This window comes from Panthera leo, chromosome B4, assembly GCF_018350215.1.
Source record: "Panthera leo isolate Ple1 chromosome B4, P.leo_Ple1_pat1.1, whole genome shotgun sequence".
NCBI lineage: Eukaryota > Metazoa > Chordata > Mammalia > Carnivora > Felidae > Panthera > Panthera leo.
In genome coordinates, this window is record NC_056685.1 from 121,201,266 (window position 1) to 121,216,521 (window position 15,256).

The 15,256-nt window shown below is 40.3% G+C and overlaps 1 protein-coding gene across 2 annotated transcripts in view; it reads left to right on the plus strand.

Annotated features, from left to right (window-relative positions):
• UTP20 (UTP20 small subunit processome component) overlaps positions 1-15,256 on the plus strand; it is a 109,158-nt gene that overhangs the window by 22,136 nt on the left and 71,766 nt on the right. For both annotated transcript variants that reach the window (XM_042947505.1, XM_042947506.1), the window contains exons 16-19: positions 3,705-3,855; positions 4,518-4,580; positions 5,373-5,531; positions 6,589-6,665. In XM_042947505.1, coding sequence (XP_042803439.1) covers positions 3,705-3,855; positions 4,518-4,580; positions 5,373-5,531; positions 6,589-6,665 — 450 coding nt within the window. The remainder of the gene's footprint in view (positions 1-3,704; positions 3,856-4,517; positions 4,581-5,372; positions 5,532-6,588; positions 6,666-15,256) is intronic.

A 15,256-nucleotide genomic window follows, 5' to 3' on the forward strand; every position in this document is an offset into this window, starting at 1 on the left:
TTAGAGAGAGACAGAGACAGAGTGCAAGCCAGGGAGAGGGGAGGGGCAGAGGGAGAAAGAGAGAGAATCTTAACCAGGCTCCACAGCACAGAGCTCTACTTGGGGCTTGAAACAGATTTATTCATTTACTTCATTCAGTAAATATTCATTTGCTTTTCTTAGGTACCAGGCCCTATTCTAGGCACTGGGAGGCATAGTGAATGAAACACACACAAAATACCCTGCCTTCATGGAGCTACTATTCTAGCAAGAAGAAACACTAAGCACGATAAATAAGTCAGATTTATAGCATGTTAGACAAGTGGCAAGAAAATTAAAGGAGAGTTGGGATAGGGACATTCTGGAGGTTGGGGACAACAACAGTTTTAAATAGGGAAGGCCTCTCCGAGAAGGAGACATCTGAGCTGAAACCCAGAAGCAGAAGGAGGTAAATCATGAGGGTATCTGGGGTTGGGGCATTTCTGCATTCCTGACCTGGGAGACTTGAGTGCCACCGCTGTAGGGGGTGCCCAGCAAGGAGCTATTGGCAGCTGAGCAGAGCGAGGGGTGAGTAGTAGGAGAAGATGACACAGAGGTGGTGGCCATGACCGACAGTGTGTGACATTTGGCCGTTGTGGGGCCTGGGCTTCTACTCCGAGTGAAAGGGAAGGAAGCTACAAGAGGAATTTTGGCAGGAGAATGACTTAGGACTAAGCAGGACCACCCTGGCTACTGTGCTGAGAACAAAGCAGACCAGTTAGAAGACTTACTGCAGTAATCCAGAGTCTCTTTCCATTTCCAGATCTGGACAAAGCTGGCAATTCTCCATGGTTCCTTGAATTGGTTTACATTCCTTTAAGGAGTTTTTCTTTGATATCATCCTATATCTCACGTTTTATGTTCTCTTGTTCACTTTATTGATCTGTTTAAACTTCTCATGGTATATTCTTTGGTATAAACAATTTAAGCCATCTGTAGAGGTTTTGAAATAAAAAGGCACACATAACACAGGGATTAGTATGTCCCCTGCAGAAGACCAGCCAGCCTCCCAACCAGGTGGCACTTAGCCTTGGAGGCCTGGAAACCTCTAACAGGAGTGTATACAGCTTTGAAAGTGGAGGCGTAAACTTGGAATTGTGAAAGCTTTAGACGCAAGCTTCTGTGCTTGGTGCCGTGCTAGTTACTGGTTAAGCACGTAGGTTCCACAGCCAAGACAACTTGGATTAGAATCTTGTCTCTACCATCTACTAGCCCTGCAGCCTTTGGTGGGTTTATTAACCTCAACTTCATTATCTCTCTCAAGGGAATAACAGCACTTCCCTCATGGGCGTTAAATTGAACACCACATCCTGTCATGGTGTCATACACATTGCATTTTTATTATGTCCTTACATGCCAGTCTCTGTTCTGAGTACTTCATGTCCATTATTTAATCCTCACAGCAGCTCCATGAGGTGTGGGGACTGTTATCATTACAGATGGGAGCACTAAAGTTCCAAAATGAGTGCAGAATCTAACTACTCAGCATCCACTGCCACCCTGCTCTAAACCACCATCTCTTTTACCTGGATTATTGCGTTAGCCTCCGAACAAGCCCCCTTACTTCTGTCCTTGTCCCGCTGCTCTGTTTGGTGTCTCCCAACCGTACGATACTATTAAATGAAGGACCGATTATGGCACTCTTTTGTTGACAGTGATTCTCCACTAGCGGTGATGCCAGAGACACTTTTGGTTGTCACAACTGGGGGCTGCTACTGCAATCTAGTAGGTGGAGGCCCTGGATGTTGCTAAGCACCCTACAGGATGGCTTCCACAGCAAAAAACTATCTGGCCCAAAATGTCAGTCATGCTGCTATGAGAAACCCATCTTACTCAGTATAAAGTCTGGTCCTTATCCTGTTCCTTGGGGCTCTGTAAGATCCAACCCCTGGCTACTTCTGACCTTACCCCCAGCCACTCTTCCTTGTTAATAACTCCCTTCCAGCTAGACTGGTCTTCTTGATGCTCCTCTTCCAGATAAGCACACCTATCTGTGACTTGGCATCGCCGTTCCCTCTGCCTGAATTGCCTTCCAGATATCCAGTGGCTGATTCATTCATCTCCTTCAGGCCCTACCTCTCATGACCACCCCGATATCACATATATTCCTTTTCAACCTTCCTCCCGCCCTGCACAACCTGTCTCTCAGTCTTGACTTTCCATGGTTTGCTTTTCTCTGCTTCACTCATCACTGTCATACATAATTAGTTTATTTATTATGTTGGCTACCTTCTCTTGTTAGAATATAAGCTCCAGGAGGATAGGGACTTTGTTTTTTGTTTACTGCTATGTCCAGTGTCTATAAAGATCACTGGCATATAGTAGATACTCACTAAATATTTGTTGAAGGAGGATGACACCCAAAAATTAAGCAGCCTTGTCAGGGGGACACTGCTGTTGGACTGCAGAGCTGGCTTCAAACTTGGGCTTCCCTACCCCAGAGCCTGTGCTGTACCCTCCTCTGTACTGTCCCTCCCTCAGCTCGGTGCCTGGCACATGGAAAACACTTACTAATATTCTATAATCTCCCTTTATGTCATTGTCATTTATAACTGTGTAGATTGAAAAAACAGCATTATGGGCACCTGGGTGGCTCAGCTGGTTAAGCGTCTGACTTCAGCCCAGGTCATGATCTCATGGTCCATGAGTTCAAGCCCCACATCGGGCTCTGTGCTGACAGTTCAGAGCCTGTGTTTCCCTCTCTTGGCCCCTCCCCAACTCACACTGTCTCTCTCTCTCACTTTCTCTCATAAATAAACATTAAAAGATTTTTTAAAAGAAAGAAAAATTAACATTGGGTTTTAGTTAAAATAGCATATTCTATGAAATCTTTCCATTTGTGACAACGTGGATGGAACTAGAGTGTATTAGGCTAAGCGAAATAAGTCAAAAAAGACAAATACACGATTTTACTCATGTGGAATTTAAGAAAACAGATGAATATAGGGGAAGGGAAGGGAAAATAAGGTAAACAGAGAGGGAGGCAAACCATAAGAGACTCTTAAATTCAGAGAACAAACTGAGGATTGCTGGTGGGGTATCGGATGGAAGATGGGCTAAATGGGTGATGGGCTTTAAAGAGGACACTTGTTGGGATGAACACTGGGTATTATATGTAAGTGATGAGTCACTAAATTCTACTCCTGAAACCATCATTACACTGTATGTTAACTAACTTGGATTTAAATTAAAAAAAAAAAAAAAAAAAAAGTAGCATATGCTGGGGCACCTGGGTGGCTCAGTTGGTTAAGCATTCAACTTCGGCTCAGGTCATGATCTCACAGTCCGTGAGTTTGAGCCCTGCATCGGGCTCTGTGCTGACAGCTCGGAGCCTGAAGCCTGCTTCAGATTCTGTGTCTGCCTCTCTCTGACCCAACCCCGTTCATGCTCTGTCTCTCTCTGTCTCAAAAATAAACAAACATTAAAAAAAATTTTTTTTTAAATAGCATATGCTAATCCCATCTCTGCCTCCACCTAGCTGTGTGTCTTTGAGCTCATTACTCACTGTTGCAAGGCCTCAGATTCTTTGTCTCTAAAATGGAGTCAATGTCTGCATAAAATGTCTACATTTTACCTTTGTCTCTTTTACAATTCCTTTACCAGTGATAATTTTCTGTAGTTTTTTTTACAGTCTAAATACCCAGCTGTGTGGTGCAGGCTGGGTCTAATAAATAATCTTGTTGCAGAACATTTCCTGTGGAGCCATCTGTGTTGCTGTTAGCTGATCTCTATTATCAGAGATTATCCTTATGTGGCTGCAAAGGGCCACTTTCTGAGGAAGCTTTAATGGAATTATTTCCCAGGTTACAAGCTAACATTTCAACTGGCATATCCAAGGTAATGGTGTTTTGTGGTATGTTCTCAGTCTCTCCTCTTTGATTATATATGTATCGCCGCCAGTGGTTGTCAGAGCTCCTTAATCAGAAAATGCTGCTAGGGGGTGATTTCTGTTTGAAGCAGTGATTCCTAAATTGACCTACAAACTGTTTGCAGCAGGATTACTTGGGGAGCTTAATAAAAATACAAATTCCAGGTCCTCACAGGCTGGAGTTCTGATTCAGAAACTGAAAAATCTGCATCGTTTTTTTTAAAGCCCTCTAGGTGATTCTGCCGCTTGGTCAGGTGTGCAGAAATACCTGAATACGTTATGTAGGGATTGTTATGTAGAGATAACAATCACTAATTGCAACAGAATTGTAAATTTAATCACTTTCTTTGCCCTTATTTACAGAGATGCTTATAGTGTCACAGTTGAAGGAAAAACACGGTTCTATGGGCAACCTTATCTTTTCTGTCTAGTCTGGTCATTACTTGTTCCGTGTACTATTTGAATAAGGTGTTGGTTGGTGTCTAATATGAAATAAGGTATAGAATAACATGTATCTTTCTGATAAGCATTATATTTTCCTTAATGCTATAAAACTTAAATCTCACTGGCTGTTAATCGGTTTCTTATGTGTAAACTTTGAAGTTTTAAATGTGCCTTTTACTTTCTCTAGATTCGGCTTTTGACAATAAGGATCCTAAACCATTTTGAGGTTCGACTTCCAGAACTGATGGAGGTATTTTTGCTGTTCAATTTGGATAACTTTTTAAAAACATCATTCTTTTTTTAATTTCCAAAGTGATACTTTTACAGAAAATTCAAATACCGTTGTGTAAATATCTATCATAAAAACTGAAATTGTTGTTGTAGTTCTTAGTCCTGCCCACACTGAAAAGTCACAGGTAATTGGTGAATATTCTTTCAGATCTTTTGTACACATGTACAATTTAAATAGCATCAGGGAGGTTTTGCCATATCAGTACCTCAGGCTTACCTCATTTCTTTTGAGGCTTAAAAGGATACTGCCCCGATACCAGAGTTTAAAATATCTTATATAACCAGTTCTTTGTTGATGGATGCTGAGGTGGATTGTTTGGAGTTTTGCAGCATTTCCAATAAAATAGTAATGAACATCCTTATGTTGATATATTTGAATAGGGAAATATTCCCATAATGCATATTACTACTTGTAGAAGTAGAAATTATAGAAGTAGAATTGTGTAAGTGGAAGTATATGTATACGTTTTTATTTGAACAAATGTTGCCAATCGATTTGAGTCATTCTGAGAATGAGTTTCCTGTTTTTTCCTTGTCATTTCTGTGCTAGACATTATTCTTAAATTAGATTCTAACAAAAAGTAAATAGTTTGAGGAAAAATGGATCATTTACCACAAGAAGTGTTGCTTATTTAATTACAACATTAACATACCCCAGTTTTTCTTTTTTTTAGAACTTTGGTCACATATCATGTTCTTTTTGCGAAATCAAAGTACTGACCTGCCTCCTTGGTTTTCTCCGTCCACTCAGGATGATGGGCTCTCAGAGCGTCAGTCTGCCTTGGCTATATTACGCCAGGCAGAACTTGTTCCAGCAACTGTGAGTGATTACAGAGAGAAGCTTCTTCATTTGAGAAAACTAAGACATGATATGGTGCAGGCTGCAGTCCCTGACGGGCCATTACAGGAGGTATAAAACAGTGTCTCAGGTTTTTAAACAATTTGTGCTTTTTGATCTGTTTAGCTGGCTTTTGGAAAGAGAAACATAGCAAGTAGTTAAAAAAAGTTTTTTATTTAAGCTAGATAAATCTCCAGTTTCCTTAGGTATTTTGAATTAAATGGCTCTGCCAGCCTTTTCCACAGTGGAAATAACTGTCCTCCCTCTGAATACAGGCATAATATGTGAAGGTAGGTGCAACAGAAGGGCTCAACATCCGGTTTAAGACCTGACATTCTTCTCCATGTTCTGCAGGATGTCAGGCCTCTTATCTTTTGTATTGGGGGTTTTTGTGCATGACCCTTGAGGATGGATCACAGATCCCTTTGTGAGTAAGGCCAATGGAAGTGTTCCCTTTAGATCAGAGCATTTCTGCTCTTTACATGTTTTATATATTAGTGTCTTGTGTTAACGTTTCGTTTGGAAAAAGGGCTCTGCTGCTAAAATAGTAATAAACACCTCATTCCCAAATAATACTAAAACTACCATTCTATATGATGCCTCCCCAGCACATGGAGATATGAGTGATGGCAGTCATTCTCAAAGGTGACTGAGAAAACTTGAGACCCTCTGAACTGAATGCCTTTAATGCATAGTTTTGAAAACTCAGCCATCTGCTCACAGAGCCGCAGCTGCCATTCACAGTGTATACCGTCTTGGGCTCTTTGGTATCTGTATTTTACTGCTTGCTGTTCAGGTTTTATCTCACACGGTGATGGTAATAGCAGTGTTTGTTAGGTGGGAATTTAATCATGAGTCAGATCTGTTTATTCAAATGCTATATCCTTTGTGAACATCTGGAGTGAGTTTGAGTACTTTTGCTTTAGTGATTCTTCTTTGTTAAATAGCAAGTGACATTTTGGGGAGAGTCAGAAAATTATTATATGCCGAATTTTGGATTGGTACCTACAACTTGTTCCTTAAAGCACAAGCTTCTTTTTAACCTCTGATTGTCTGAGTTGGGATATTTATATTTCATATATTCTGTAGTTTATAGCCCATTTACTAAACTAGTTTCCTATAATCACAGGTGCCACTTCGTTATTTATTAAGCATGTTGTATGTTAACTTCAGTGCCCTCTGGGATCCTGTTATTGAACTCATAAGGTAAGCATGGGTTAAAATGGATGAAGCCGTATGTGTTAACTATTGCAGAGTGATGGGGCCAGATTATACTCCTGCTAGGTGTGATTTAAATGAATGGGTGTGTATAGTATTTGTAGCTACCTTAAATCCTTTGTGGGACAAGGTGAAGAAAAAACGAACATTAGTTATTCTCTCTAATGTCAAGTATTTCAACATCTCAGATGTTATATGTATGTATCTTTGTGCATTGAAATAACTTCAAAGGACTTGCTCTGTCTACTCGATATGATATATCTATATGGTTAAATTTATTTTTTAATTTTTTTAATATGAAATTTATTGTCAAATTGGTTTCCATACAACACCCAGTGCTCATCCCAAAAGGTGCCCTCCTCAATACCATCACCAACCCTCCTCTCCCTCCCACCCCATCAACCCTCAGTTCTCAGTTTTTAAGAGTCTCTTATGCTTTGGCTGTCTCCTTTTCTAACCTCTTTTTCTTTTTTTTTTCCTTCCCCTCCCCCATGGGTTTCTGTTAAGTTTCTCAGGATCCACATAAGAGTGAAACCATATGGTATCTGTCTTTCTCTGTATGGCTTATTTCACTTAGCATAACACTCTCCAGTTCCATCCATGTTGCTACAAAGGGCCATATTTCATTCTTTCTCATTGCCACATAGTACTCCATTGTGTATGTAAACCACAATTTCTTTATCCGTTCATCAGTTGATGGACATTTAGGCTCTTTCCATAATTTGGCTATTGTTGAAAGTGCTGCTATAAACATTGGGGTACAAGTGCCCCTGTGCATCAGTACTTCTGTATCCCTTGGGTAAATTCCTAGCAGTGCTATTGCTGGGTCATAGGGTAGGTCTATTTTTAATTTTTTGAGGAACCTCCACACTGTTTTCCAGAGTGGCTGCACCAATTTGCATTCCCACCAACAGTGCTAGAGGGTTCCCATTTCTCCACATCCTCTCCAGCATCTATAGTCTCCTGATTTGTTCATTTTGGCCACTCTGACTGGCGTGAGGTGATATCTGAGTGTGGTTTTGATTTGTATTTCCCTGATGAGGAGCGATGTTGAGCATCTTTTCATGTGCCTGTTGGCCATCTGGATGTCTTCTTTAGAGAAGTCTCTATTCATGTTTTCTGCCCATTTCTTCACTGGGTTATTTGTTTTTCGGGTGTGGAGTTTGGTGAGCCCTTTATAGATTTTGGATACTAGCCCTTTGTCCAGTATGTCATTTGCAAATATCTTTTCCCATTCCGTTGGTTGCTTTTTAGTTTTGTTGATTGTTTCCTTTGCAGTGCAGAAGCTTTTTATCTTCATGAGGTCCCAATAGTTCATTTTTGCTTTTAATTCCCTTGCCCTTGGGGATGTGTCAAGTAAGAAACTGCTGTGGCTGAGGTCAGAGAGGTTTTTTCCTGTTTTCTCCTCTAGGGTTTTGATGGTTTCCTGTCTCACATACAGGTCCTTTATCCATTTTGAGTTTGTTTTTGTGAATGGTGTAAGAGAGTGGTCTAGTTTCATCCTTTTGCATGTTGCTGTCCAGTTCTCCCAGCACCATTTGTTAAAGAGACGGTCTTTTTTTCCATTGGATATTCTTTCCTGCTTTGTCAAAGATTAGTTGGCCATACTTTTGTGGGTCCAATTCTGGACTCTCTGTTCTATTCCATTGGTCTATTGTCTTTGTGCCAATACCATGCTGTCTTGATGATTACAGCTTTGTAGTAGAGGCTAAAGTCTGGGATTGTGATGCCTCCTGCTTTGGTTGTCTTCTTCAAAATTACTTTGGCTATTCGGGGCCTTTTGTGGTTCGATACAAATTTTAGGATTACTTGTTCTAGCTTCGAGAAGAATGCTGGTGCAATTTTGATTAGGATTGCATTGGATGTGTAGATAGCTTTGGGTAGTATTGACATTTTAACAATATTCTTCCAATCCATGAGTACGGAATGTTTTTCCATTTCTTTATTTCTTCTTCAATTTCCTTCATAAGCTTTCTATAGTTTTCAGCATACAGATCTTTTACATCTTTGATTAGGTTTATTCCTAGGTATTTTATGCTTCTTGGTGCAATTGTGAATGGGATCAGTTTCTTTATTTGTCCTTCTATTGCTTCATTATCAGTGTATAAGAATGCAACTGATTTCTGTACCTTAATTTTGTATCCTGTGACTTTGCTGAACTCATGTATCAGTTCTAGCAGACTTTTGGTGGAGTCTATTGGATTTTCCATGTACAGTATCATGTCATCTGCAAAAAGTGAAAACTTCATCTTTGCCAATTTTGATGCCTTTGATTTCCTTTTGTTGTCTGATTGCTGATGCTAGAACTTCCAACACTATGTTAAACAACAGTGGTGAGAGTGGACATCCCTGTCGTGTTCCTGATCTCAGGGAGAAAGCTCTCAGTTTTTCCCCATTGAGGATGATGTTAGCTGTGGGCTTTTCATAAATGGCTTTTATGATGTTTAAGTATGTTCCTTCTATCCCGACTTTCTCAAGGGTTTTTATTAAGAAAGGATGCTGAATTTTGTCAAATGCTTTTTCTGCATCAATTGACAGGATCATATGATTCTTATCTTTTCTTTTACTAATGTGATGTATCACATTGATTGATTTGTGAATGTTGAACCAGACCTGCAGCCCAGGAATGAATCTCACTTCATCATGGTGAATAATTCTTTATATGCTGTTGAATTCGATTTGCTAGTATCTTACTGAGAATTTTTGCATCCATATTCATCAGGGATATTGGCCTGTAGTTCTCTTTTTTTACTGGGTCTCTGTCTGGTTTAGGAATCAGAGTAATGCTGGCTTCATAGAATGAGTCTGGAAGTTTTCCTTCCCTTTCTGTTTTTTGGAATAGCTTGAGAAGGATAGGTATTATTTCTGCTTTAAATGCCTGCTTTAGAATTCCCCTGGGAAGCCATCTGGTCCCGGACTCTTATTTGTTGGGAGATTTTTGATAACTGATTCCATTTCTTCACTGGTTATGGGTCTGTTCAAGCTTTCTATTTCTTCCTGTTTGAATTTTGGGAGTGTGTGGGTGTTTAGGAATTGTCCATTTCTTCCAGGTTGTCCAATTTGTTGGCATATAATTTTTCATAGTATTCCCTGATAATTGCTTGTATTTCTGAGGGATTGGTTGTAATAATTCCATTTTCATTCACGATTTTATCTATTTGGGTCCTCTCCCTTTTCTTTTTCAGAAGCCTAGCTAGAGGTTTATCAATTTTGTTTATTTTTTCAAAAAACCAACTCTTGGTTTCATTGATGTGCTCTACAGTTTTTTTAGATTCTATATTGTTTATTTCTGCTCTGATCTTTATTATTTCTCTTCTTCTGCTGGGGTGTCTTTGCTGTTCTGCTTCTATTTCCTTTAGGTGTGCTGTTAGATTTTGTATTTGGGATTTTTCTTGTTTCTTGAGATAGGCCTGGATTGCAATGTATTTTCCTCTCAGGACTGCCTTCGCTGCATCCCAAAGTGTTTGGATTGTCGTATTTTCCTTTTCATTTGTTTCCATATATTTCTTAATTTCTTCTCTAATTGCCTGGTTGACCCATTCATTCTTTAGTAGGGTGTTCTTTAACCATTCTTTTGGAGGTTTTCCAGACTTTTTCCTGTGGTTGATTTCAAGCTTCATAGCATTGTGGTCAGAAAGTATGCATGGTATGATCTTAATTCTTGTATACTTATGAAGGGCTGTTTTGTGACCCAGTATGTGATCTGTCTTGGAGAATGTTCCATGTGCACTCGAGAAGAAAGTATATTCTGTTGCTTTGGGATACAGAGTTCTAAATATATCTGTCAAGTCCATCTGATCCAATGTAGCATTCAGGGCCCTTGTGTCCTTATTGCTCCTGTGTCTAGATAATCTATCCATTGTTGTAAGTGGGGTGTTAAAGTCCCCTGCAATTACCACATTCTTATCAATAAGGTTGCTTATGTTTGTAATTGTCTTATGTATTTAGGGGCTCCCATATTCGGCGCATAGACGTTTATAATTGTTAGCTCTTCCTGATGGATAGACCCTGTAATTATTATATAATTCCCTTCTTCATCTCTTGTTACAGTCTTTAATTTAAAGTCTAGTTTGTCTGATATAAGTATGGCTACTCCAGCTTTCTTTTGACTTCCAGTAGCATGATAGATAGTTCTCCATCCCCTCACTTTCAATTTGAAGGTGTCCTCAGGTCTAAAATGAGTCTCTTGTAGACAGCAAATAGATGGGTCTTGTTTTTTTATCCATTCTGATACCCTGTGTTTTTTGGTTGGCACATTTAGTCCATATACATTCAGTTTTATTATAGAAAGATATGGGTTTAGAGTCATTGTGATATCTGTAGGTTTCATGCTTGTAGTGATGTCTCTGGTACCTTGTCTCACAGGATCCCCCTTAGGGTCTCTTGTAGGGCTGGTTTAGTGGTGATGAATTCCTTCAGTTTTTGTTTGTTTGGGAAAACCTTTATTTCTTCATCTATTCTGAATGACAGACTTGCTGGATAGAGGATTCTTGGTTGCATATTTTCTCTGTTCATCACATTGAAGATTTCCTGCCATTCCTTCTGGCCTGCCAACTTTCAGTAGATAAATCCGTCACTAGTCTTATCAGCCTCTCTTTATGTGTTACAGCATGTTTATCCCTAGCTGCTTTCAGAATTTTCACTTTATCCTTTTATTTTGCCAGTTTGACTATCATATGTCATGCAGGGGATCGATTCAAATTACGTCTGAAGGGAGTTCTCTGTGCCTCTTGGATTTCAGTGCCTTTTTCCTTCCCCAGTTCAGGGAAGTTCTCAGCTATGATTTGTTCAAGTACACCTTCAGCACCTTTCCCTGTCTCTTCCTCCTCTGGAATCCCAGTTATGCATATGTTAGTACGTTTAGTTGTGTCACTTAGTTCTTTAATTCTCCCCTCATACTCCTGGATTTTTTAATCTCTCTTTTTCTCAGTTTCCTCTTTTTCCATAGTTTTATCTTCTCATTCACCTATTCTCTCCTCTGTCTCTTCAATCCAAGCTGTGGGCGCCTCCATTTTATTTTGCAGCTCATTTATAGCATTTTTTAGCTCCTCCTGACTGTTTCTTAGTCCCTTGATCTCTGTAGTAATAGATTCTCTGCTGTCCTGTATACTTTTTTCAAGCCCAGCAATTAATCTTATGACTATTATTTTAAATTCATTTTCTATTACATTGCTTAAATCGTTTTTGATCAGTTCGTTAGTTGCCGCTACTTCCAGGAGTTTCTTTTGAGGAGAATTCTTCCGTTTCGTCATTTTGGATAGTCCCTGGAGTGGCACGGAACTGCAGGGCTCTTCCTCTGTGCTGTCTGGAGTAACTTGCGCTGGTGGTCAGGGCCGCATTCAGACCTGATGTCTGCCCCCAGCCCACCCCTGGGGCCACAGTCAGACTGGTGTGTACCTTATCTTCCCCTCTCCCAGGGGTGGTGTGGCCCCTGTCTGGGCTACTTACACATTGCCAGGCTTGTGGTGCTGCTTAGATGGGATCTTACGTATTAGCCGGGGCGGATCCACAAGGTGCACAGGGGCTGGAGGGGCAGACTCAGCTCGCTTTGCCTTTGGTAGTCTGCTTCGGGAGGGTCCCCTCTTCTATGGGCCCCTTGTCTACACTTGGCTCTAGAGAGTCCATTCTGCTAGTCTTCTGGCGGTTTTCTGGGTTATTTAGGCAGATGTGGGTGGAATCTAAGTGGTCAACAGGGCACGGTGAGCCCAGTGTCCTCCTATGCTGCCATCTTCCTCACCATGGTCTGTTAAATTTTTTTTACAGTCACAAGATAGTGTATAGTAATTGCAAAATTTTATTTATATATATTAAGTCAGTTAGCCAAACTTTAAAAATAATTACTTTTTGAAACCCTAGGTGTCTAGTATCCAAGAGTCCCTTAGTTCTAAAAAGGACCTTAGTAATCACATAGAAATTACATATGTGGTGCTTCATATGTAGTCTGTCCTTTTGCAGACCTTTGTCTTCAGATGGTCTACTCTGCTTTTTGTCAGATTAGACATATATCATGTGTGACCTCTCAAAACCCTAACCCTTACTTGACAGAAGTAGAATAAACAAATCTCTTTATAATTTGGAACGAGTTTGCCTTTTACTGCCCTTCAGAACAATCGAACCATTCTGAAAACAAAGCCTTCTAACATCAACTTCATAATTTCACTTACTGTGCTTAAGGAAGAATCTGACATATGTGTTACTAATAGTCCGCTATCAAAAATGTTGACTTCTCAATTGCTAAATGCCTTTCATGGTTCTCCATGGCTGGCTAGACTGTCTTCCTGTTGGGTACATCTATCTATCTGAAAACTGATTGATTTTTCATGGATAGTCAACAGCATATACAGTTCATGTCTTGTGTGATGATTATCCACCTTTGCCTAACAGTCTGTACTTTGCCCAGGGGCATCCCTGTGGTCAGAGGGGCGGTGATGACTGGGAGTTGGAGACTGAACTTTGCTAAGAAGCCCTTTAATCTTGGCTGGCATGGGCCTCACACTTGCCCTCAGAATGCGGAAAGGTAGCCCAGGAGAAAGACAGGCAGAAGTCCAACCTGTGTCACTGTCTTTTGGTTGCTGCTCAGTAGAACTGTTGGCTGAGACCTGCTTGAGTCTCTTCTGGCCCCTCGTCTGTTCAGGAACACACACACACACACACACACACACACACACACACACACTCAATCAACCTGCTGTAGTGACAAAATGGATGTTGGGGCTGTGGCATTAGTAAAAATGATATCCAGTCTCTTAAAAAAAAAAAAAAAAAGACTCACCTGTGTCCCTGGCCAGGCACCCCATGCTGATCAAGAAAGGCCAAACCTGCTCCTTCGAACTCCATAGTCTGTGACCCCAGAGAGCTAGGCCAGGCCTTTCCATCCTCCCAGCTGGGTGCCAGTAGATGTTTACTGCCTGCCTGGAGCCCACCTGCTCAGGCACAAGTCAGAGTAAAATATTAGGAGCAGAAAAAAATATCATATTCTTAGACAAGTAATGATAGAAAGAGCATACACATTTTTTTTAATTTAATTTTTTCTAAATTTACATCCAAATTAGTTAGCATATAGTGCAACAATGACTTCAGGAGTAGATTCCTTAGTGCCCCTTACCCATTTAGCCCATCCCCCCTCCCACACCCCCTCCAGTAACCCTCTATTTGTTCTCCATATTTATGAGTCTCCTCTGTTCTGTCCCCCTCCCTGTTTTTATATTATTTTTATTGCCTTTCCCTTATGTTCATTTGTTTTGTCTCTTAAAGTCCTCATATGAGTGAAGTTATATGGTATTTGTCTTTCTCTGACTAATTTCACTTAGCATAATACCCTCCAGTTCCATCCACGTAGTTGCAAATGGCAAGATTTCATTCTTTTTGATTGCCGAGTAATACTCCATTGTATATATGTACCACATCTTCTTTATCCATTCATCCATCGATGCACATTTGGGCTCTTTCCATACTTTGGCTATTGTTCATAGTGCTGCTATAAATATGAGGGTGCATGCGTCCCTTCAAAACGGCACACCTGTATCCCTTGGATAAATACCTAGTAGTATTTATCCAGGGATTTATCTAGAGTACTTATCCAAGGATAAATTTATCCAGTATTTATCCCAGCAATTGCTGGGTTGTAGGGTAGTTTTATTTTTAGTTTTTTGAGGAACCTCCATACTGTTTTCCAGAGTGGCTGCACCAGCTTGCATTGCCACCAACAATGCAAAAGAGATCCTCTTTCTCTGCATCCTCGCCAACATCTGTTGTTGACTGAGTTGTTAATGTTAGCCATTCTGACAGGTGTGAGGTGGTATCTAGAGCATAAACATTTTGAGATTATTGGTGCTAAGATACCAAATTATATAAACACTTATGTGATTCATCTGATTTTTCTTCAAATTCTGAAAGGTATGTTTCATGTAGTTATATTTTTTGCCTTTATGTCAATGATACGTATATTTTAATTTGGTGGAGGAAAACCAACACTTAAAAATTTTTTTAACATTTTATTTTATTTTGAGAGACACAGTGGAAGCAGGGGAGGGGTAGAGGGAGAGGGAGACACAGAATCCAAAGCAGGCTCCAGGCTCTGAGCCGTCAGCACATTCCCCGATGTGGGGCTCAAACCCACAAATGCGAGATCATGACCTGAGCCAAAGTCAGGCGCTTAACTGAATGAGTCACCCAGGCACCTCTGAAAGCCAACACTTTAAAGTTAGCTGAGTTTTTCTCCAGAGTCCTCTCCTTTCTTTAATGTGCCATACCTTGTACCTGATACCCCGTTCACATTACTGTGCCTTTAAAAATAGTCTTCTTAGGGTGCCTGGGTGGCTCAGTCAGTTAAGCATTTGACTCTTGATTTTGGCTCAGGTCATGATCTCACAGTTGAGTGAGTTTGAGTCCCACATTGGGCTCTTCACTGGCAGCATGGAGCCTGCTTAGAATTCTGTCTCTTTCCCTCTCTCTGCCCCTTCTTACTGTTTCTGTCTCTCTCAAAGTAAATATACTTAAAAAAAAAACCAAAACCTTCTTAGAGGGATCTATTTAGGTTTTAAAAAATATCCTTTAGTACTTTATGACTATAAAAATAA